We start from the raw sequence: 24,272 nt of genomic DNA on the forward strand, positions 1-24,272 counted from the left end.
TAAGCTTTTTTGTTTGTTTTGTGGAGCCAGGGATCTACCACTAAGCTATATTCCCAACTCTATTTATTTAGTTATTTTGTTCCAAGGATTGAACGCTGGGGCACTTAACCACTGAACCGCATCCCCATTCCATTTTATTTTTTATTTTGAAACAGTGTCTTGCTGAGTTGTTTAGGGGCTTTCTAAATTGTGGGGAAAAAAAGAAGAAGTTTTTAAAAAGGCATGTCCAGCCAGATGTGGTGGTGCATATCTGTAATCCTAGCAATTTGGGAGGCTGATGCAGGAGAATTGTGAGTTCAAGACCAGCCTCAGCAACTTAACGAGGACCAGAAACTAGTGAGACCCTGTCTTTAAAAATAAAAGGGATAGGGATGTGACTCATGGTAAAGCCCCCCAGGTTTAATCCCCAGTACCAATAATAGTAATAATAATAATAACAATAGTAAGTTAATAGGCATGCTCATTGTAGAAAACTAAAATACAGATAAAAGAAATGCATAAATTACCTTTTAGTATGTTTATTTTTTGATTTTTTTCTATATTATTTTAGATTTTCATAAAATTAGATCATTTTGTCATATATGTGCTATTTTATAACAATATATTTTGCATCTTTAAATAGTAGTTTTGTACATTTCTTTTTTAATGCTATAGTTTTTCAAACTATGGATTTTGACTCACAGTAAAGGATTCATTTAACATTGCAACATATACATGTACAAATATAAAACTAAAATTTCTTATGAGTCAAATTTGCCCTTACTCTGATATTTTTAATTCTATTCCATTTTACTTTTTCAAATAAAAAGTGAGTTGGTAACAAGTTTCTTTATTGCTTTTAAGACTCACTAATGGGTTTAGTAGAACAAAATCATGATTTAGTCACTCAGTCACTAATGTTATTAGACATATGGATTGCAACCAATTTTCCATTATGAATAGTGTTGTTAGGAACATTCTTGTAACTTTCTTTGGTCACATTCATGATTTATTTCTCTTTAGAAAAGTTTTTAGAGGTGGAACTACAATGTCAGAGGATATGCAAAATTGTGGGGGGGAGGGTGATATTTATGGATATATTAACTACCTAAATGGTTGTATCAAGTAAACTGTATATTTGAAATTATATACTTTTTTTCAGTTAATAAGTGCAGCAGTTATCTATTGCTGTATAACAAATCATCCCAAAATGTATCAGCTTTAAACAGTAAGCATTTGTTGTATCACTGTTTGGGTAGGTGAGGATTCTGGGAATAGCTCAGCTGGGTCCTCTGGCTCAGGGACTCTCATAAGGTTACAGTCAAGGTGTCAGCCAGGCCTACAATCATTTTAAGACGCAACTGCAGGGGGCTGGACTTGTGGCTGGCGCTGGGGTTGTGGTTCAGTGGTAGATTGCTTGCACAGCACATGTGAGGCACTGGGTTTGATCTTCAGCATCACATAAAAATAAATAAAGTAAAGGTTAAAAAAAAAAATGATGGTACTGTGGAGGACCTACTTCTTCTACTTCTAAGCTCATTTACATGGGTGTTGGCAGGTCTTGAATTCTCAGATGCTGCTGGCTGGAAACATGGGTTCCTTGTCATGTGGGCTCCCCTAGAAGGCTACTAAGGAAGAGGCATATCAATTACATTAGACCAGAGGAGGAGAGAGGGAAGGAGAGAAAGGAGTTACAGTCTATCTGTAATCTAGGGGGTGACATCCCATAACTTTGGCTATATTCTTTTCATTAGAAGCAAGTGACCAGATCCAGACACACTCAAAGGGAAGAGATTACACAAGGGTGTGAATACCTGGAGGTATAGATCATTGGTAGCTATTAAAAGGCTACCAACCATAGTAGAATATTGTGGGCACTTTCAACTTTAGAATTCTTCAAAAATATCCACTTAAGGGGCTGGGGTTATGGCTCAGTGGTAGAGCATTTGTCTGGCATGTGTGAGGCCCTGGGTTCGATACTGAGCACCACATATAAATAAATAAAATAAAAGATCCACTGACAACTTAAAAAAAAAAAAAAAACCCACTTAAGGGCTGCTGCAGTATCTGAGAGGGCCCATCCTATCCTCCTTTAAATAAAACTGACAGTGGCCTAATCTTTAAAACTATTGCATCACTTCCCCCTCAAAATTCCTTAACAAAAATCACTGTTTCTGCATTGTAAGTAGTGGGCTTTTACTTAGATCATTAACAGTAAAATTTATTTTGTAATTATTATCCTTCTGTTTCCATTAGTATTGACATGTACCAAAACATCCAAATATTCAAGGAGTTAAAGAAGAAAACAGTGGGAGCTGGGGATATGGCTCAGTTGGTAGTGCTTGCCTAGCATGCACAAGGCCCTGGGTTCAAGCACCAAAAAAAGAAAAAAGAAAAAGAAAAAGAAAACAGCTCGGTGGTGCACGCCTGTAATTCCAGCAGGTCAGGAGCCTGAGGCAGGAGGATCACAAGTTCAAAGCCAGCCTCAGCAAAAAGTGAGGTACTAAGCAACTCATTGAGACCCTGTCTCTGAATAAAATACAAACAAGGGCTGGGGAGGTGGCTCAGTGGTTGAGTATCCCTGAGTTCAATTCCTGGTACCACCCCCAAAATTTTTAAAATAAAACATAAACAGACATTTACTTGCTCACAATTCTGCATCTTAGTAGAGGCTTGGCAGGACCATCTAGTTTCTGCTGAGGGGACCTACTGGGGCAGAGGATGCAAGACAGCTTCACCCAGCTCCTTGGCTGGGGGTCAGAGGACACTGGGAACCAGCTAGGCTCCTCTTTTTTCCTTCAGTCCTTCATCCTCCCAGCCCTCCTCTCTTCAGGTGACTTTCTCTCTCCTGCAAGATACTCAAATTTCTTTACATCACAACTGAGGGAAAGATGGAAACCACAGTTTCTTAAGCCACACTTAGAAGTCACATGGCACCACTTCTGCTGTGTCCTATTGGCCAAAGAAAGTTATGGGAGTCAAAGAAAAGGGAAATAGACTCCACCTCTTAGTAGAAAGAGAGTAAGTGGCAGATGAAAGAATTAAACACAATAGTCTAGCCTGGCATGGTGGTGCATGTCTGTAATCCCAGTGGCTAAGGCTAAGGCAGCAGGATAGCAAGTTCATGGCCAGCCTCAGCAACTTAGCAAGGCCCTAAGCAACTTAGTGAGACTCAGTCTTAAAATAAAAGGACTGGGGATGTAGCTCAGTGGTAAAGTCCTTCTGGGTTCAATCCCCAGTAATCCCCCAAAATAAATAAACACCAAATCTAAATATGAAGCCCACAGCTCAACCACATGCAATCTTGTCTCCCACTCTTCACTATAGGACCTCCATAGTTAGTGTACTTCTGTGTATGGTGGAAATAGTAAGTGTTGCCAAAGCATTAGCATTCATACATGTCAAGTGCCTGGAAAGAACACAGTAGATGTCTTAGTCCATTTTCGGCTACTTAACAGAATACCTGAGACTAAGTAATTTATAAAGAAGTTTATTTAGCTCATGGTTCTAGAGGCTAGAAGTTCAAGATCTGGTGCGCAAATCCAGTCAGAGCCTTGTGAAATATCATAACAATGGAAGAAAAGTGGAAGGGCAGGTGGGCATGTGCAGTAGGCACAAAACAAGTGTCTACTGCATACAAAGTGTGGTCACACTTTCTGCTCACATGGCAACTAATCCAGTCCATCAAGAATTGACCCAGTCCCTAAGAAAGGTATTAATCCCTCTTAATGACCTAATCACTCCTTAAAGGCCCCACCTCCCAACACTGCCACAGTGGCAGATTTCAACATGAATTTCAGAGGGGACAAACCATAGCAGCATGCATCACAAACGGTGGCTGCTCACCACTCAAAAATGTTTTTGTTTCAGGCTAATCGAATCCGAGGTAAGGGTAAAACTTCCAGATAAAGTTAGAATTGCAAGTACCATAAAGCCCAGTGTTCAAGTGTGGAAGTAAGGTGGGCTTACCTGGGCTCCAATCTTCACTCTGCCACTTAACTGCTGGATGACCAGACAAGTTAGTTCACCTGTCTGAGCCTATTTACTCATCCATAGAATGGGAATTAAAATAGTAATGACTTCCTTGATTTGATCTTATTGGGTAAGATGTGGGAAGTGCTTAGGAATAGGGTTGGGGCATTCCCAGTACTTGATAAATGCAGGTCTTTGTAATGGTGTGTATAATGAATGTAATGACAAACCTCTGGTAATGTAATTCACTATATATTAATACTATATATTATATATTATTAGAATCAGGATTCTTGTATGTATAAACTGCTGAAATCAGATCTTGACAAAAACTTTTCTTCCCAATAGCTGCACAATCAGTTGCTTCTTTCCCAGCATACCACCATGGTCACCACTATGCCAAGGGCTGTGGAACACCCCTGAAAATCTAGAGAAGGGAAGACATACACCAGCTCCCAACCCCAGCACCCATAATGTGGGCAGTGGGTTGGATGTTGCTGTTCATGAAAGAAAATGATCCTTGGCTACAAGTCCTACTAGGTAAAGCTGCTCTCTGTGAGAAATGGGGAAGAATGTTCCCATTGGGTCGTAAAGACATCATGAAAAGATGTGGAATCTCTTTGAGGGAGGGAGAGCATTAATAGGACTGATCTTGTTGTGTAGAGAATGGTCTTTTAAGAGGTTTTCACTTAGTGCAATGAACTTGGCTTCAAGGAGGCCACGGTTTTGTGAAGGACATAAAACCAGCTACATCTGTGAACTGGAACCTCTAAGCTTCCATGGATGACACTTCACTGGACGAGAGTGGTCACTGCGGACCTGGAACAGTTCCTTTGTGGGAGAGGAGAGGAACCTGAGCTCAAGAGATAAGGGGGCAGCCCATCAATGAGGGGTGAGAGACTACAAAGAAAATGTTAATACAAGTTGAGGGAAGGCCTCAAACGGAACCACTGTGGTCAAGCAGAGAAGTCTGGATAAGGGGAATCGCCTGTTTCTCATTCTGGCAGAAAGGATGGCTGCCCAGAACTGGAAAGGGTGATGACACTGAGGCTGACATCCCAGATCCCAGGTGCAGCCACCCAGCTTCTGGGTTCTCTTCCCTTCAGGAGATGGACATGATGTCTTAGGTGTAGGCTACGGAGAGCGAGATCGTTTGCATCTGCCTTTCCCCAGCCCCTACCCAAGCTCCTCCCGGCCTGGGACTGGGAATGCTGGCTCCGACAGGAAAGGAAGACAAGAAGCAGCAGTCAAAGAGCACGACTTGCGCGACTTTGCTGCAGCGTCCCCAACCTGCGTTGGCCTTCGGAGTTCAGGAAGCAGTTCTGGGGCGCAGAGCCCCTCCGGAGGCTGGGCCCTATGGAGGTCGCCTCGAGGGGACGCGGCTCCGTTCTCCAAGTGCTCTGAGAACCTGGCAGCTCCGGGGGTCGAGGATCCCAGGGCGGCAGGGCTGGCGGGGCCGGAAGTTCGGCTGGGAAGGGCGGGTAGGGGCGCATCGACGTGGGCGGGGCCGGCGGCGCAGGAGTTAATGTCGGCTCCGCCCCGGCCGCGCTGACTCAGTTTCACCAGAAACTAGGGGGTGGCGGTGGCAGATCCCAAGAGCACTAGGCACCCCGGCGGAAGCCGCGGCCTGAGCCGCGCAGGAAGCCGGGCCCGGATCCTCGGCAGGCCAGGCCCCACCCCACTCACCTGCCCAGGTAACCGGGGCCCCGGAGCGCGAGGCGGAGGAGGAGGCGGAGCGGGCTCTGAGCATGTTTGGCCGTTTGTTTGGCGCCTATGCGTGCGTCCGGGTACGTGAGCTCCTTAGCAGTTCGTGTGTCCGTCCGTCCGGTGACCGGGTCACTAGAGGGTCGTGCCCGCGTGCCCCTCTTCACTCCGGGGTGTTCCGTGACCCCCCGCCCCTCGCGACTTCCTGCCGGCCTGCCCGCCCCCTCCAAGTCTCCCAGGCTGATCAGGTGTGTCTCCTCTCTCCCCTCCCCTCTCTCAGGTCTCAAGCACCCTCAGAACCCAGAGGCCGGTACTATGAAGGTGACCCCCCTCGGGAGGAGGGCTACGGCCCCTGGAAGGACGATGGCTGGCGCCCGCCTTGCCCAGACCCGCATCCCTGTGGTGGCGGTGTTGCTTCTGTGCGTGCTGGGTCTCCAGATCACCGACGCCGGGCTGCCGCCCGCAGCTCCTGAGCCGCCCGCAGGAGCCGCCTGCCTTGGCCTCTTCACCCCGGGAGTTCCTGCCTTCGTGCTGGACACGGAAGCCTCAGTCAGCAACGGGGCCACTTTCCTGGGTTCCCCTACCGTGCGCCGGGGCTGGGATTGCGTGCGCGCCTGTTGCGCCACCCAGAATTGCAATCTGGCGCTGGTAGAGCTGCAGCCCGACGGCGGCGAGGACGCCATCTCCGCTTGCTTCCTCATGAATTGCCTGTACGAGCAGAACTTCGTGTGCAAATTCGCTCCGAGAGAGGGCTTCATCAATTACCTCACTAGAGAGGTTTACCGCTCCTACCGCGAGCTTCGGACCCAGGGCTTCGGAGGTAAAAAGGAGGCGGCAGCGGGCCTGGATGGATCTGGAGAGACTCAAAAGGGAACTAGTTATCGTCCTGAGGGAGCTGAGCATCAGAAAGGAGTTAGGGAGAAAAATACAATTCCACCCGACTCCTTCAATAGAAACTATAACCAGTAAACAAAAGAAAGGTGATGTGAGTGGGGACAGTAAACAAAAGAAAGGTGATGTGAGTGGGGACAGTAAACAAAAGAAAGGTGATGTGAGTGGGGACGCAGGACATTCCAGAGCCCCGGCTCTGGCTTCTGAATTCAGGATATTCAAAGGTGATGATCTGGTATCCAAGGGAAACCTGGCTCTGGGCTGTAGGTATGGGAGAGAGGAGACAACTCCCCAGGCTTCACAACCTCTGACCCTAATAGGCTGAGTCAGGTTATGAGCTGTGTGGATGCAGCCTGGTGACTAGAAAGGTACCCTGGCCAAGCACTGTGCTAGGCACCCTGAGGCCTTGGCCAGTTAGCCTGAGCAGTCATCCTGACCATTCTCCTCCACTGACTGGATGTTGAACTGGTTAGCATCTCTGTACTCCTGGGAACAGATTGGCCTTTTGGTGATCTGGGGGGAAAAAAAGGCAGACCCCAAGAGACTTAGGAACAAACCCAGTCTGGCATTGACTCAGAGGGGGAGAGGTGGTATTGGGGGGTACAATAGCCCAGAGGCTCTGTGGTGGGGGATGAGGAGGGTTGCTAGGTGAGTCAGCCCAATGGCATGTATACCTGGTAGGGAAAGGTTGTCAGCTGTTCATGCAGGGGTGTGTGTGTGTGTGTGTTTGTGTATGCATGCACCCATGTGAACCAAGCAAGGCTCTCCCTGCTTAGGAACTGGTAGCAGAGCTGTCTGCTCACCTTATTTACTTCCAGGGATAGGGGCAAAATGGGGGCCAGGACTCCTCCTTTTTCTTCCTCCAGTTGAGCAGTTGAGCTGAGATCAGGACTGGTAAGAGCCTTCCCTCCCCATTTTCTTTACCTGTTGTCTGGCCAGGTAAGGCTCCAGGGTAGAAGTGGGTCATAAATGACCTTTACTGAATTCTGTGCCATACATCCCACAGGCCTCATTCAGCAATCTCTGAAAAGGATGCTATTGGTAGTCAACTGCTTTTTAGATTAGGAAACTGAGTCCCCTCCCCATGTTAAATAATTTCCCCAGGATAATACTGTCCATAAATTGTAAACCTAAGACTCACCAGGGGGGTCCTCCAAAAGTCCTGTGTTCTTTTTCACATGAGACCACCATTCCAGTAGAAACCCACCATTCTGACCTAAGATAGCCAACAGATAACAAAAGCAAAGATTGAGGAACCCAGTGGCCAGGACTGACTGGAGCTGAGTCAGAGGTGAGCTCAGTTTGGAAAGTAGAGAAGGGACTTTCCTCTCCAGCCTTTTCCTGGGCTGGTACCTCTTCCAGGTTAAGGATTCTTTCTTCTCCCTAGCCTCACATTAGCTCTTCTGGGCCTCTGAGGAGTGGTAAAATGGGGATTCTGTGAATTGGGGGACAACATCTGTGGTCTAGGCTGAAACCTGAGATCCCACTGGGCTAGAACTGGAGCCTGTTCCACAAGGAAGCAGCAGATAGTGTAGGTGGCAGTGACTCTAATTGACTGCCAGTGCCCTTCCTACTCTTACAGAGGCACTGTAGGAGGACCACTCCAGGGCCAGAGCCTGAAACTCTGAAATCTGGTCAGGGAGCCGAGCTAGATCAGGGTCATCTGGTCTTGGGTCCAGCCTTTCTCATTTGGAAACCCCCAAGGACAGGCCCATTTGGCACAAGGTAGGGTAGAGTGGGAATTTCCTGGGGCATGTAAGGAGTTGGGCAGAACTTGGACTGCAGGTGAGCCCCAGGACATTGTAGAATATTCTCAGGGTTCTGCCTTGGGAAGTAGGGGAAGCTGTGCATGTCAAGGTCTCCACTATCAGCTAAGTCTGGCTGGTAAATTGGAGGCGAGAGTGGACAGAAGTAGGCAAAGTGGACTGGGTAGTTAGGGCTTCTAAATTTTTTTTGGTGGGTGTGGGTACTGACATTGAACCCAAGACTCTCACATGCCAGGCAATGCTCTACCACTGAGCCACATCCTCAGCCCTAAATCTTTGATTCTTATACTGGGTAGATAAATACTATTCAAGATGGGTTGATTTGTTTTCTCTTCCCTGCCTGTGGCCAGGCCAGTCCAATCCAGATTCCTACAGCTGGAGGCTAAGGAGCTTGTCCCTCCTCTCCCCTGCTCCTGCCCTCCCCCATCTTTCCTATGGCAGAGTGGTTAAGAGGTGGAGTCTGTGTTTCCCTGGAGATGTCCTGAGGCCTGGCAGCTGGGGGAGGGTTGGTTTTATTGCCAGTCTAGCCTTTGCTCTCTTGGGGGTGGGAAGAAGGGAGTGGTAGGGCAGGGCATCTGCCCTTGGTCCTGGGACGGACCTGGCGCTTGGCAAGTAAGAGTAGGAAGTTCCTAATTCAATTTAAAGTCTGGCATCACTCCGCTTGCCACTTGCACCTAGGGTGTGAGGCTTGGGGTGGGTAGTCTGTCTGCCTGCTAGGTAGACTTCTAAGTAGTCTGTTTTCTTTCCCCCTTTCAGACAGCTGGTTGTTTTCTACAAAATGCAAGGAGGGGGCTCCTCCCAGTTCACTGCTTCCTTAGTTCATCTCTCAGTCTGTTTTCCTGATCGCCACTGAGCCAGGGTTGCTTCCAGACACATTTCTACTCTCCTTCTTTTTCCTCAATTCCTTAAATCCAGGAATGTTTTCTCAGTTTTGTAGGTCTCTATACCTTTTGACATGAGAGGCTTCCCTATGAAACCTCCTCGCTTCCATCCCTTCTGCTGTCTCCATGTGTCCTGGGTCTCCTCTGTGACCACCTTTGTGACTGCCCCCATACCTTGGCTCGTCTTCTACCAGTTGTCCTTATCTCTTAAACTTTTTCATTTTCTTTTTCTTTCTTTTCTATTTGTTGTTGTTGTTCTGGGGATTGAGCCCCAAGCACACTTTACCACTGAGCTAGATCCCCAGTCCTTTTTTAAAATAGTGTATCACTAAGTTACTGAGGCTGGCCTTGAATTTGTGATCCTCCTGGAATTACAGGTGTGTGCCACCACACCTGGCTTTACCTTCTCTTTTTGGTTTGCCCTCACTCAGTCTTACCCTTGGAAGTAACACTCTTTAGAGCCTCCATGGAGGACAGTTTAGTCATATGTATCAGAACTCTAGATGCTTATTACCATTGACACAATTGTACTTGTAGGAATTCATTTTGCCACTCAATTTATACATGTGTACAACAACTTAACACACACTTATTCAATGTAGGATTGTTTATAATAATGATGAATTGGAAACAATCTCAGTGTCTGTCAGCATAGCCTCTAATTGAATCCTGTGATGCTGTTAGAATAATAATAAACCCTAAGGAAGCATGGTTTAGGAACGTAGGAAGAAAAGCTGGGAATTAAAATACTATATTCATATACACACAAACTGAAGGTGCCTTTGGTGTAAGGAATTTGAGGGATTAAGAAGAGGCTATTTAATTTTCACTGTCCTTTTTGATTTTTATGTACACGTATCATGTAAATTTTAAAAAAAATCAGGATTTTTAAAGCGACAAAAATGACACCTTTAAGCAAATAATGACCTGTAGCATGACATTTGGAGAAGACATAAACTCTGGAGTCAGGCCTGAATTCAAACCCCAGCTTTGCCATTTAAAAACTGAGCCACAAGTGCTGGGGATGTGGTTCAGTAGTAGAGTGCTTGCCTTGTTCCACTTAAAAACAAAACAAAACAAAAAACAGCAAAACTGAGCCATGACTCTGGGCAAGTTATTTAACCTCTCAGGTGTTGGTTTTCTCATCTGAAAACAAGATGGGAATGTAGGTGTAGCAGGGTATTGAAACCAGATTTGGTGGTGTACAGCTGTAATCCCAGCTACTTGAGAATGAGACTAGAGGATCACAAGTTTGAGGCCAGCCCGGACAACTTAGATGGGCTGGAGGAAGGGCTGAGGGTATAGCTCAGTAGTAGAGCTTATGCACCATGCTCCAGGCCCTGAGTTCAATTCCCAGTTCCAAAAGGAAAAAAAAAAAAAAGTGTTGGAGTCAACAAACTCTTCTTATTTTTTTTAAATATAGAACTCATTTTATTTGGAATAATGAAATTATTCTAAGTAAATGAAAGAAACATTTTATGACTAGTAAAAACATTTTTTTCTTTAAAGGTCTAAATAGTAAATATTTTAAGCTTTGTATGAAATATGGTCTCTGTTGTGAACACTCTGCTGTTGTCATGTGAAAGCAGAGATAGACAATATGTAAGCACAGAGGCAAGTTTGTGCTCCAGCTTACTGGCACATATTTTTTTTTTCCAGTACTGGGAATCAAACCCAAGGTTTCACACATGCTAGGCAAGCAGTCTGCTACTGAGCTACATCCCCAGCCCCACAAATTTTAATTTTATATACATTTTTCCTTTATCCATTTCAAAATATAACAGATAGTGGGATGAATTTGACCTGCAGGCCTAGTGTGCTGACCTCTGATATAGGTAATACAGATAGGTACTCAGTGATGCCCAGCACATACTCAATGTACCCAGCAAAGTGTCAGCTTTGTTGGTAAATATGCCTCTAGATCTGTCTCCAGCCCAGGCCTCTGGAGAACCCACATGTATTTTCTACTGCCTGCTGTTTCTGGTGGATCTTCCTTGCCTCAAGTTCGGTTTCTCTGTAACTGAACACGGGTTCCCTCTGGTTTCCCTTCTACCTGTGCCCTGGCTCTTCCTCCCAAGAGCCTTTCATGAGAATCCTGAAATGTCTGCCCATCAGTGTTTCTCACATCCTTTTTTCCATTTCCTTGGCTACTTCATGATTCAGACCCTTCCTGTTGAACTTGCCCTGACCACTGCCCTGGTCCACCTGTCAGCCTCATTGCTGCACAAAACCCTTTCAAACAGACATGTGAACAGGTACTGCCCAGAACAGGAGCATCCTGCTGAGTCCCTTCCTTAGGACTCCTGGGTCTCCATCAGGAATCTCAGAGGTCAGTGTCTGGTAATGCCAGAGCCTCTAGGACTTTGCCCCACTGCTCACAGCCAGTATCTATTTTCCTGTACCACCAGTTGTTTAATATTTGATTGTTACTTCTGCTGTGTACAAACACCCTTGCCTGGCATCCACAGCTCTTTGAGGTTGATTTCCTCACTGCCCACTGAACCAGCTTGCAAATTCCTAGTTCCTCACTCTGGTTTCTCTTGTCATTAGCAACACCCCACATCCTTCCCCACAACTAAACAAATAAAAACAAAAGATTTTAAAACCTTCCTCCCTTCTCCAGAAGGCCCTCCCTTCTTCCTCTCGCCTGTCACAGTCTCTCCCTTCTCACAGTGTCCTCTGCTTTGTCTTGTACATATACTGCTTCATGTTGTTGAATTTTATCTGCCCGATTTGTTATCCCTGCCAGACACTGCGTTCATTTCCTAGGGCTGTTGTAACAAAGTACTATAAGCTGGGTGACTTAAAACAACAGAAATTTGTTCTCTCACAGTTCTGGAGGTCAAAAGTCTAAAATCAAGGGCTGGGGGGATATAGCTCAGTTGGTAGAGTGCTTCCTTTGCGAGCACAAGGCCCTGGGTTCAATCCCCAGCACCGCAAAAAAAAAAAAAAAAAAAAAAAAAGTCTAAAATCAAGATGTCATCAGGGTTATACTGTTTCTGAAGACTCTCGCAGAGAATTCTTCCTTGCCTCACCTAGCTTCTGGTGGCTCCAAGTGTCTCTTGTCTTGTGACTGCCTCACTCCAATCTCTGCTTGTCTTGACATGGCCTCTTCTTTCACACTGTCTTCTCTTCTGTTTCTTAAAAGGATACTTGTCATTAGATTTAGGGTCCACCCAGCTAATCCAGGATGATCTCATCTGGAAATCCTTAACATAAGTACTTCTACAAAGGTCTTTTTCCCAAATAAGGTCACATTTGTAGGTTTCAGGGGTTTGCAGTGGACATATCTTTTGGGAGCCACCATTTTAACCCTTTATAAATGGGACTCATGCTTTGTGCTTGTCTCTGTCCCCTGGATTTTAACCCTGAGATGGAGGAAGCCATAGGCACAGACTGTCAGTAAGAGTCTGGGATCACTTGTAGAGTCTGTCAGAGCTGACACAGACACCTCATCCCCATAACCACTCACCCTGGGGCACCAGGGCCTGCTACCTTATTTCCCAGGAACTCTGCTTTAGACCTCTGTCCAGACAGGCTTCTTGTATGGTCTAGACTGGCAGAGTGAGCAATGATAAATTTTAATTACACGTTTCCTTTTTTGGCTTTTAAAGAAAGTGTTACTTTAACCGTAAAGTGTCACTTTAAAGCAATTAGAACAAGCACCTGCTTATGGTAGAGGAACAAGCTCATTCCTCCTCCCAAATGAGATTAGATAGCACATGCTGTTCAGTAATAAACAGAAGGTGGGTTTTACCACATAAAAAATGTTTCTAGTATACTAAAGACATAATGTTAGCATGTCCCACACAGATTGCTAGGTTCCAAGTTGATCCAGATATTGCCCATACTGCCACCACCCCACTTTCTCCCCAGGAGATACCTGGTCCATTCAGTGAGAGTTGACCTTACCTCACCTTCCCCCAGGGTCCCGGATCCCCAGGGCCTGGGTGGGCATAGACTTGAAGGTGCAGCCCCAGGAACCCCTGGTGCTAAAGGATATGGACAACACAGATTGGCATCTACTGCAGGGTGACACAGACGTCAGAGTAGAGGTAAGACACCTGGCTGACTCCCTGACCCCCTTCCCCATCAGCCTCCCAGGGGTCCCTTCCTGGGGTCATAGGCCAACCAATGGCTCCAGGTGGAGTGGGGTGGAGAGAAGGTTAGGATGCATTTAGCACCAAGTCCTTGTACTCTCCCTAGTAGGTGGGTATGTGGCTAGGAGGGCCTGGGGCAGCAGCCAAGGGCATTAAAGGTGCCCAAGCCTGATAGCCAGTCCTGTGTGTAGAGGAACAGTCCGGACCAGGTGGAGCTGTGGGGACTCAAGGAAGGCACCTACCTGTTCCAGTTGGCAGTGACTGGTTCAGAACATCCAGAGAACAAGGCCAACATCACGGTCACTGTGCTATCCGCCAAGCAGACAGAAGGTGAGGGAAGGGTGGACCGGTGGCACCTGGAGCCTCCCACCCTCTGCTGATGGGCCCTGTAGGCCCCACCTCACAAGCTCTTCTCCCTCTAGACTATTGCCTTGCATCTAACAAGGTGGGCCGCTGCCGGGGTTCCTTCCCCCGCTGGTACTATGACCCCAAGGAACAAATCTGCAAGAGATTCACTTATGGAGGTTGCTTGGGCAACAAGAACAACTACCTTCGGGAAGAAGAGTGTATGCTAGCCTGCCGGGATGTGCAAGGTGGGTCTTTGAGAGGCAGTTTGGGGGTTTATCTGATTTTCCCCCAGGGTGGGGGTTCTTTCTTCACCAGTCAGGGAGTGGGCTGTGGGAGTCTCCCGTTCCCCACCTGCAATCATCTCATCCCTGCTGGGACCTGACCATGTCTCCTCTGACTTCTCTGTTCTCTCTCTCCCAGGTCCCTCGATGGAAAGGCACCATCCAGGTGGGTTTTATTCCTTTCCCTCTCTCCCTCACCCTGCCAGGTCTTCCTCCATACCTGTGACCAATCCAACTTTATGGAAGGACCACAGAACACCCCACTCCTTCCAACCCAGCATCTTCCTGTCAGGATCTTCCCAGTTTACATGTATGAGGAGTTGGGGTTGGTGGAGAGGAAGTAGGCACACATCAGCATACCATGTTGGAGAAGGCCGGGTGGACCATGGACCCTTGGCACGTGCTGTTCGCCTGAGCCTGACCTCACCTCCACCCCATCCTGCCCCCACCCAGTGTGTTCTGGCAGCTGCCACCCCACCCAATTCCGCTGCAGTGATGGCTGCTGCATCGACAGCTTCCTGGAGTGTGATGACACCCCAGACTGCCCTGACAGCTCTGACGAGGCCACCTGTGAAAAATGTGAGACCTGGGGGATGGAAAAGGGGTGGGCAGCAGGCAGGGAGGTCCCAGCAGCTCTGCCCTGTGTCCCTGAGAGATCCTTGTTGGGCCCAAGCCTCTGACTTTCATCTCTGCAGACACCAGTGGCTTTGATGAGCTCCAGAGTATCCGTTTCCTCAGTGACAAAGGTAAGATCCTCCCCAGGACCCCTGGGTCAGGGCAGACGCTGGCGCTGCCATCCTCATTCTACTTGGCAGTGCCCAAGGGATCCGCTGTGTGTCCCAGACTAAGAGCACAAAGCCGTGGGGGGGCTTTCCTGTTGAGTAGCCTATTCGCTGGCTGGCACCTGGGTCCTCTTCTGCAACTCTGCTTCCAACACATCACCCATCACTTATTGTCTGAACAGCTCTAGAATAGCTGTGCCCAATGCATGTCATTTAATCTGTTACTTTTTTTTAACTTAATGTATTAAAAAGGAATTTCTCATAAATGGAAAGCAACTATAATTTGCTATAAGTTGAAAATAATGATAAAAATAAACATAATAAACAATGTTAGTGAATTTTAGCTGGACGTTGTTGCCTGACAAGACTCAGATTCTGGGAATTATCTTCTTGAGACCCATCTTCTTTGTCAAAAAAGCAAACCATCCATTAACAGAAAATTGAAAAATAACTGTATAAATCCATGTAGTTTCCCACTATACCGAAGATTATTGTCAGGATTTGTCTTCCTTGCCTCTGGTAACATAGCAGATGAGCCACATGTTTCTGGAGCTCCCAGACCCTCACTGAGCCGTAGTTACTCTCCTCATGGGGCAGGCAAGAGTTGGTGGGAAGCAGCCCCATGGAGCCTGCAGGGTGGCGACGGGTTCTCTGTGCTTACTTGCTGCTTTGCCTGCTCTCTACCCCCAGGGCACTGTGTGGACTTGCCAGACACAGGACTCTGCCAGGAGAGCATCCCACGCTGGTACTACAACCCTTTCAGTGAACGCTGTGCCCGCTTCACCTATGGTGGTTGTTACGGCAACAAGAACAACTTTGAGGAAGAGCAGCAGTGTCTCGAGTCCTGTCGTGGCATCTCCAGTGAGGAGGCTGCTGGGGATGTCTGGGGTGGGATGCAGAGGAGAAAACAGCACTGTCCCAAGGCCTAGGCAGGTCACCCCTCCGTCAAGCCATGGGAGAGGATAGCAGAGAGGGGTTGGGACACTGGGAGCAGCCGACCCTTAACTAACTGATCTCTCTCCCCGATCATGTTGCAGAGAAAGATGTGTTTGGTCTGCGACGGGAAAGCTCCATCTCCAGTGTTGGTAAGTCCTGGTCTGTCCTGATGCCAAGGTGATGCATAGATATCAACTCAAGGAATCAACTCCACATGGTTGGTGATAAGACTCCTAAACCATGTTGAAAAGGATCCTAAGGTCACCTATAGGGACAGAATGCTACAATCAAATAGTGAGGTCTGTTGTGGGCAAGGGACAGAAACACAGTGTGTGACAGATGTCTGTTATCAGAGTCCCAGGTCTTTTCCCAAGCTACCTGTAAGTAGAGTAACTTGGAGCCAAGACCCATCGGAACCCCCTGTGAGCTGCCATTCAGCTGCTTGTATGCTGGAGGTGTGAGTTGGGTACCCATGTACTTCCATGTACATGTGAGTTGGGTACCCGTACTTGACTTGGCTCCCTTGGCAGAGTGGAGTGGGTGTCAGCCAGGTACAGCTTGGGAACACCTTGTTCTGCCCCGTGTTCCCCAGGCTCTGTGGAGGTGGCTGTTGCTGTTCTCCTGGTCATCTGCATCATTGTGGTGATAGCCATCCTGGGTTACTGGTACTTCAAGAACCAAAGAAGCGACTTCCGCAGACATCGCCACCACCACCACCCACCACCCACCCCTGCCAGCTCCACTGTCTCCACCACTGAAGACACAGAGCACCTGGTCTATAATCACACCACCCGACCCCTCTGAGCCTGGGGGCTCTTGCCATCTCTCACCAGGCCCAGCTTCCTGCTTGCCAAGACAGAGGCCTAGACTGGGGAAAACTTTGGGACCAGACTCCTCTTACACATTTCCCAGGCACATTCTGCCTCAGAAGCCAGGGCTTTAGTTGTTTTGGAAGTCTCAACTGAGCCCAGACTAGTTGTTTCTGAGAAAATGCAAGAAACCAAGAGGAGCAAAAAATCCTTGAACCAGGAGTACTGTACATAGAAGGACCTGCCTTGCCTCAGGATTCAGAGGAAGTTGGAGTTTTATGTCCTGGTCAAAGCTGCCTGCCCCAATCCTATGGCACTGGGAAGGAACCTGGATGGTTCAGAAGCTAGAGGCCCCAGTGTCTTGACAGCTGCCTTTCTATACTGCATAGTCCAGAGCTGGGAGGAAGGACTTGCCTATGTAGCTAGTGCTGTAAAGTATTGCTTTTCGGGGCTGGAGGCCTAGCTCAGTGCTAGAGTGTGTGCTTAATGCTGAGCATTCACAAAGCCCTGGGTTCCATCCCCAGTTCCCCAGGGGGGGGGGGGGGGGCTTTTTGTTTATTTAATGCCCTGGGGGTGGGGTGAAGAGGAATGGAAGGTACGTCTTCCTTTGCCTTCTTTCTTCCTTTTCCTCTGAGGTTGAGCTCTGCCCTTGACCAGCCCTTGAATCCCCAGTCCCTAACCCCAGAGCTCTCTGACATCACACCACCAACCCCTCCTCAAATCCCACAAATCCAGTTCACACACAGTGTAATAAAATGGTTTGTAGGACTGGAGTATAGCTTAGTGGTAGAGTGCTTGCCTAACATGCCTGAGGCCCTGGATTCAATTCCCAGCACCTCAAAAACTAAAATTTTAAAATAAAATTGTTTGTTTTGTGGAGTTTCTGCCTCTGTTCTGTGGGCAAGAGAGGGACAAGATTGCTAGGGGGAGATGTAACTGCCCAGTCCAACCGGTTCAGACTTTGGCCACCCTGTTTAGCAGGTTTTCCTACCTCTCCCGAAACTGCTCTGGCCCCAGGGTGGAGAGAAGTGCCAAATTTGACCACCAGAGGGGAGGGGTGAGGGTCATGCGAGTAAGGGGCACCTGGAGGCCAAGGCCCTGCTGTGTAGTATGACTTCTGGTGGAGCTTCTTACTGGACCTGCTGGGTAGCTGGGGCGAGTCTTAACTCCCTGTGTATTAGTGGGTTGGGAGATGGGTTGCACATACCTGAACCCTGATCCTTCCCTCTCCCTGATCAGACTTAGGTCTGCCTCCCTGTCTACCCACAAAAGCCAATGCTGCCCCTCCCATGTGCTGTGCTGCCCAGGAGCCACTAGTTGAGGTACCCCATACCAATCCACTCCTCTGTTTGCTCTAAAGCATCTCCTGATGGGGAAGAAAAAAAGTTTACTTTCAATTTATTTATTAAACAAATTATATTGAGCTCCTGTATGCCAAGCACTGCTGACCATTAGAAATTTGGCATCGTTGAGATAAGCAGGTGGGAAGCACTACTGAAGTGCTTTACGTTTCATATGCATTCCAGCACAACGCTTTGGCGAAGGTGCTATTACCCCCATTTTACAGGCAAGGAAACTGACGGTGAAAGGTTAGTTCTGAGGTCCTGGAATTGGGGTGGGAGAACTGGAACCAAACCCAAACAATATGTCTCCAGAGTATAGTCTTCCAAGAGAGGTTGGGGGCTACTTGTAAGCAACCAAAGTGCCACTGACATGAACCTGCGTATGTGAAGTCCTGGGTGTGCTGCTGAAGTGAATTTCCATTACTGTGCACATCTCTGAAGAAGCAACCAGAGCAGGATGCAGAACCTTCCTGCACATCAAATGAGCCACCTTTTGATGGTAATGCCTCTGTACCTGTTCTGTCCACTGAGACTACCTCCCCTTTATTTTCCCAACCTAAACTCAAAACTTCCCGCCCCTGAGCTGGGCTCCATAGTACACACCTGTAATCCCAGTGGTTTGGGAGGCCGAGGCAGGAGGATCACAAGTTCAAAGTCAGCCTCAGCCTTAGGGAGGTGCTAAGCAAATCAGTGAGACCCTGTCTCCAAATAAAATACAAAATAGGGCTGGGGAAGTGGCTCAGTGGTTGAGTGCCCCTGGGTTCAATCCCCGGTATCCAAAACAAAACTTCTGACCCCCGCAATGGTCCTGCTGGTTGGCAGTCCTTGCTCCACACCCCTGTACCTGCCAATAGGACCCTGAGTACAGGGCACCTCTTCTTTTGTTTGCCTACCTGTCTTCCTGTCGTGAGCTCCTGGAGCCACAGATGGCATCTTAGTCATCTCTGGATCTCAAGGACCTCATGCACCCTCTGTGACCTTAGTTAATGGTAGTTATTCAGTGAACGTTGAGTAGATGGCAGGGGTGGGGCTCATTCTCTGTGTTCCATTTCATGGGGCACTGCATTTTCCCTCCTAACCCTATACTTTTCCAGGCAGTTGTCCATCCTTTGAGATTCAAAATAAACTCAATCCTCCTCTGGGCCCCCATTATTGTTGGTACTCTATAAGCAGGGTGATTAATGACTCAAACGCTAACCCAATGCCTAGAATGCCCAGTGATCAACACAGAGTAAGTGCTTAATAAGTGTTTGTCGGCATGAAGTGAACATACTCTCGGGGAGGGGTAGAGATCAAGTGGGCTGATGCCAGGTAAAGTGCCATCCATAGTAACAGCTGCTGGTTTAATGGCTGCGTGGCTGTCAGCTCTGGCTGGAGGAGGTGAGAGCTTTGCAGAGACCGCTAGGGAGCGCTCTCACCACTACTGGCTAGTGTGATCTCTTTCCTGCAAGAGTTTAAGGGACAGTCAGTCTCAGGCAGGTGGCAGGTGTGAAGGAATGGAGTCCAAGACACAGCCTTGCTCCGAGGGAGCTTATACTCTGGAATGCAGGCAGCACAGATGCGAACACTGTGATAATTTGATTCCCAAACCACTCCTTATCACTTCCTCTGCTTCATCCCTACTCAAATGACACTCCTCATATTTTGCACAAGCAGTTGCTTCTATCTCAAATGCCCCTTTGCCCCTGGAAATTCCTACTTTAACCTACCTATGACCCAGCTCGGAAAACTTTCCCTGGTTCTCCAGTGAAAGTTCGTTGTCGCTCTCTCCACTCGCTCAAGCTGCATATAGATGAACCAGTGTGTCTGCTTTCACTGAGATTCTTCAGGGCTGGAACTGCCTCATATTTACCTCAGTATTCCTAATTCCAGGCCATGCTGGTGGATACTAAGTATCCAGTAAATAGCTGTTGAAAAGAAGCAGAAGCTAGTAAAGCCATGGAGATTAAGGTTGAGAAATGGCTTTATGGAGGGGGTGTTAAATAGATAAGCAAAGATCTTGAAGAGATATTTGTATAACCATGTTCATAACAGTGTTAGCCAGAATAGTTAAAATATGGAAGCAACACAAGTGTCTATGGACATGAACAGATAAGCAAAATGTAATACATATAATATAAACAATGGAATATTATTCAGCCTTTAAAAAGGAAGGGAATTCAGGTACATGCCACAACATAGATGGACCTTGAGGATATTATGATAAGTGAAAAAAACTAGCCACAAAGACAAATACTGTATTGTTCCACTCATATTTAGACATATTTTGATTTAGAGAGTCAAAATCATAGAGACCAAAAGTAGAATGGTGATTGCTGAGGGGAAGGAGGGATGGGAAAGATTGTTTAATGCATTTATTTCATTTTGCAGTATGAAAAGTGCTCTGAGATGGATGGTGGTGATGGTTGCACAATATGAATATATTTATTGCTACTGAAGTAGACACTTAAAATAGTTAAGATAATAAATTTAATGTTATTTTATTTTACCACAATAAAAATAACTTGAAAAAAATGACATAAGGGACTAAGGATATAACTCAGTTGGTAGAGTGCTTGCCTTGAAAGGACAAGGCCCTGGGTTCAAATCCCCAGCACCGCAAAAAAAAAAAAAAAAAAAAAAGAGATAAGAAGGTGCATATGGGTGTAAGTTTGGTATTTCAAGCACAGCAAAACCATAGCAAGCAAAAAAATGGACAGTTGGAGATATATCTCAGTGGTAGAGCATTTGCTTAGCATACATAAGACCCTGAGTTTAAATCCCCAGTACTGCTAAAAAAAATTTTAAAAATAAGTAGCAGAAATCATGGGTATTTTTGTGTGTTTGTGCGTAGTAATGGGAGGGTTGAATCCTGGGCCTCATGCATCCTAGACAAGATTTCTACCACTGAGCCACATCCCCAGCCCTATAGGTCTTGCTTCATTTGGGAGTGGAAAGCTGCCCAGTGTGTCCCAAAGTCATGAGAAGGAAAGTGAGGAGGTTGGTGAATAGAGGCCACATCAATGGGCTCTTGGGTATTGAACAGGGTATTGAGCAGGCACTTGAGAATTAAAGCTAGGCTTTAAGAAGTGGATAGTGGGCCACATCACCAGAGTTCACACCACAGGAGAGTGACAGAGGGAGGAGGCAAGACCGAGTCAATTAGCCATGATAACCTACGTGAGGGACACGGAAGCTACACAATCAGTACAGGCTAGTCAACGCCTTTGTACTCAGGCAGCTGCACCATGCTCTGACCCAAACTGTGGTTTAATTAATTAGTTGCCAACATTTAAAGAGTTAGGAAACTTCAATTTTTAAAAAAATTTAGAGGCCAGGCAAGGTTGTGCATGCCTATAATCCCAGCAGCCTAGCAGACTGAGGCAGGAGGATCACAGGTTCAAAGCCAGCCTTAGCAAATTGGCCCTAAGGACTTAGCAAGAGCCTCTCTCAAAAAATAAATGGGGCTGGGGATGCAGCATAGTAGTTAAGCACCCCTGGGTTCAATCCCTGGTACTAAATAAATATGTAAATAAATAAAAATAAATTTTAGAGCTGGATGCAATGGTTATGCCTATAATCCCATTCACCCTGCCTGCCACCACCAGAATTCAGTGCTCACCTGAGCCCTGTAGGCATTTAACTTTGGAATCTGCATTATCTAATTCTTTAAAATCTATCCTGCCTTCCCTATATTGGGGGTTTGTCCCCCAATTTATATATTCTAACAGTGCAAATAAACAAAGACAAAAACTGGTTTCTTTCTCCCAAACCCACTAAACAATCAGCCCACTAAACAATCAACCCCGAATGAGGAGTGGTTTGTCCTATTGCACAAGATTACGCCTGTCCCCACCCAACCGCAGCAAGGCACTTTTAAGCTTCCCCAGAGAGGAGGGATTGTTGTCAATAACCTCACCTGGAAGCCCAGTTTCAGCCCAGGGGGATCCTAATTCCTCCCAATTGCCTCTCCTTCCCCCGCTACAGCAGCTCCTGGGGGTTGTATCAACAGATCCCAGAACCAGAGATCAAAATGAAAAGGAAATAAAGAGGTCCCTTGTCATGGTGTTTAAAGGGGGAGATGGGTAATATGTTTAGAAAAACAAATGCTCAACTGTCCACAACATTCTCTCTCATTGATAAAATGAGAGTTTTGTTTGTTTGCAGGGGTTCCTGCTTTGTTTGCAGGGGTTCTGGCTTTGTTACCCAGTCTGGCCTCTAACTCCTGGGGACAAGCAGTCCTCCTACCTCAGCCTCCCAAGTAGCTGGCACCCACACCATGCCTGGCTTCACTCTGTATTTTCTAAACTTTCTTTGACAATAAGAAAAAGTATTTAGGGGCTGGGGTTGTAGCTCAGTGGTACAGCACTTGCCTCGAATGCATGAGGCACTGGGTTCGATCCTTAGCACCACATAAAAATAAATAAGTCAAATAAAGGTATTGCTGGGTGTGGTGGCACACGCCTGTAAAACCCAGCAGCTCTGGAGGCCGAGTCAGGAGGATCACGAGTTCAAAGCCAGCATTAGCAAAGCAAGGTGCTAAGCAACTCAGTGAGACCCTGTTTCTAAATAAAATACAAAATGGGGCTTGTTTGTGGCTCAGTGTTCGAGTGCCCCCGAGTTCAAATCCCTGGTATCCCAAAAGATATATATAAAATAAAATAAAAATAAAGATATTGCATCCATCTACAACTAAAAAAATATTTAAAAAAAAATAAAGAAAAAGTATTTAAATATATACGGAATAAACAAATCATTAACCAGGAACTCTGTACTGGTATAAAGATAGGAAGGTTGGAAAAGAAGACGGAGCTTCCGAGGACCTGGAGGGAGAAGGCAGCCACTGCAAGATTTGGTGACTCTGGGCTGTGCAGAGTCCTGGGAGCCTGACCATGTGGCAATGCCACTGACAGAGACAGGGACAAGTAGAGGAGGGGCAGTTTCAGGAGAACCAGGCAGAAGGCCAGGGGCCCCAGGTATCAGATGGAGACCAGTTTCATTGATTTTATTGTCATTACTTAGTTTGCTTATGCTTGACTTACAGGAAAGGAACGTAAGACAGCTTAACAGGGTCTATAAATTATGAGATAACATGGATATGAGGTAGTAAAAAGATTTTTTTTTTTTTTTAAACAAGGAGGAGAGACTGGGGTCATGGCTCAGTGGCAGAGCGCTCGCCTAGCACATGTGAGGCACTGGGTTCGATCCCCAGCACCACATAAAAATAAATAAAGTTAAAAAACAAAAACAAGGGGGAACATAAAATAGGACCAGGGTTTAAGTACACGTGGGCCGTACAGGTTATCTCTGAGTGCATCCCTTGAGGCCCCTCACACCCTAGGGGTGATGGGTCTGGACTTGGTGCAGGCAATGGAGCCCAGGGCTCTGGAGGAGGTGGTATAAGGGTGAAACAGAGAAGTGCACAAGATGATGGCAAGAAAGAAACGTGCACAGAGGGACAGGCAAGGGAAGAGAGTGTGAGGGCAGGACAGAGCCTTAGGAGGAGGAGAGGACACAGAGGAGGAGAGGCTAGAGGGGCAGCAGGAGACTCAGCAGGGAAGAAGGTCAAAGGCCAGGAAACCAGAGGCTTCAAACCCTGCCAGGCTGGGATGAGGAGATTGCTAACCTGTGAGGATGGTCGAGAGAGCAGTGTTGGTGGAGAGGCCACAGGGAGTGGAGTGGGGGTGGGGCTGTCTTAGGTGTAGCAGGGAAGGTTCGAAGAGCCTGGGAGAGGTTGAGGAGAGGCCTGGGCTGGGCATTAGGCTGACAGGGGGTGACCAGCAAGGAGGGAAAAGCTGAAGGCAAAAGGGAGAACAAAGCTCTGGTGGAGTAAACAGCTTACACTGCTGACCCACTAACTCACTTGGGATCCTCTTCCGGGGGGGTTTTCCCTGACCCACTCACCCTCTTCTGCATAATGCCCTTTATGACCAGTTTATGACCTTGGGTTGACCAGGCTGATCTTGGGTCAGTCTGTGGCCCCCAAAAGGGGTCAATGGTAATCTATCAAAATATAAAGAAACTAGACTAAATGACAAGATCCTTTCTATTCCAAAACAGTGATGTTGGCCTCCAATTACAGGCTCTAAGGCCCCCTCAGTCCAGAGTTGGGGACACTTCAGAGCTGAGGAGTTGAGGCACAGAGGCGAGCAACAACTGGCCCAAGATCACATAGCCAGTGTTTGGGGAGGTGGCCAGGTCAGGAAGCCAGTGTTCCAGCACCCCAAATTCTATGCAGTGCAGTTCTCATCCTCTACAGATGATTGGGTTTTTGACTTTGATTTCTGTCCTTTTTCTGGAAATGGGACAAAGAAGCCACAAGCCAAAAAGCTGTCAGGGCTGGCCTCAAGCCCAAGGAGGCTGGGAACTGAAGGTCCACACCCATGTAAACACAGGCCAGCACTGATACCTCTCACTTGGCACCCGATAGCTTCCTCCAAATCGGTTCCTGGCTATTATCTTGCTTATCCCTGCAGGTCCCCTGGGAGCCAGGGAGGGGCA

The 24,272-nt window shown here is 47.2% G+C and overlaps 2 protein-coding genes across 2 annotated transcripts in view; one reads left to right on the top strand and one right to left on the bottom strand.

Annotated features, from left to right (window-relative positions):
• Positions 1-5,701, bottom strand: part of PPP1R14D (protein phosphatase 1 regulatory inhibitor subunit 14D) — a gene marked incomplete at its 5' end in the record, with an annotated part of 22,703 nt that extends 17,002 nt beyond the window's left edge. The window contains one exon of the mRNA XM_079129032.1: positions 5,638-5,701. Coding sequence (XP_078985158.1) covers positions 5,638-5,701 — 64 coding nt within the window. The remainder of the gene's footprint in view (positions 1-5,637) is intronic.
• SPINT1 (serine peptidase inhibitor, Kunitz type 1) lies at positions 5,446-16,577 on the top strand. Its single transcript, XM_079129020.1, has 11 exons — positions 5,446-5,738; positions 5,936-6,475; positions 13,121-13,248; positions 13,485-13,623; positions 13,716-13,886; positions 14,062-14,088; positions 14,376-14,501; positions 14,618-14,668; positions 15,395-15,565; positions 15,742-15,789; positions 16,233-16,577. Exons 2-11 carry the CDS (start codon positions 5,971-5,973, stop codon positions 16,442-16,444), a joined length of 1,578 nt encoding a protein of 525 aa, XP_078985146.1. The 5' UTR covers positions 5,446-5,738; positions 5,936-5,970; the 3' UTR covers positions 16,445-16,577.
• The last annotated feature ends 7,695 nt before the right edge of the window (positions 16,578-24,272 follow it).

Source organism: Sciurus vulgaris (assembly GCF_902686455.1).
Source record: "Sciurus vulgaris genome assembly, chromosome: 2".
NCBI lineage: Eukaryota > Metazoa > Chordata > Mammalia > Rodentia > Sciuridae > Sciurus > Sciurus vulgaris.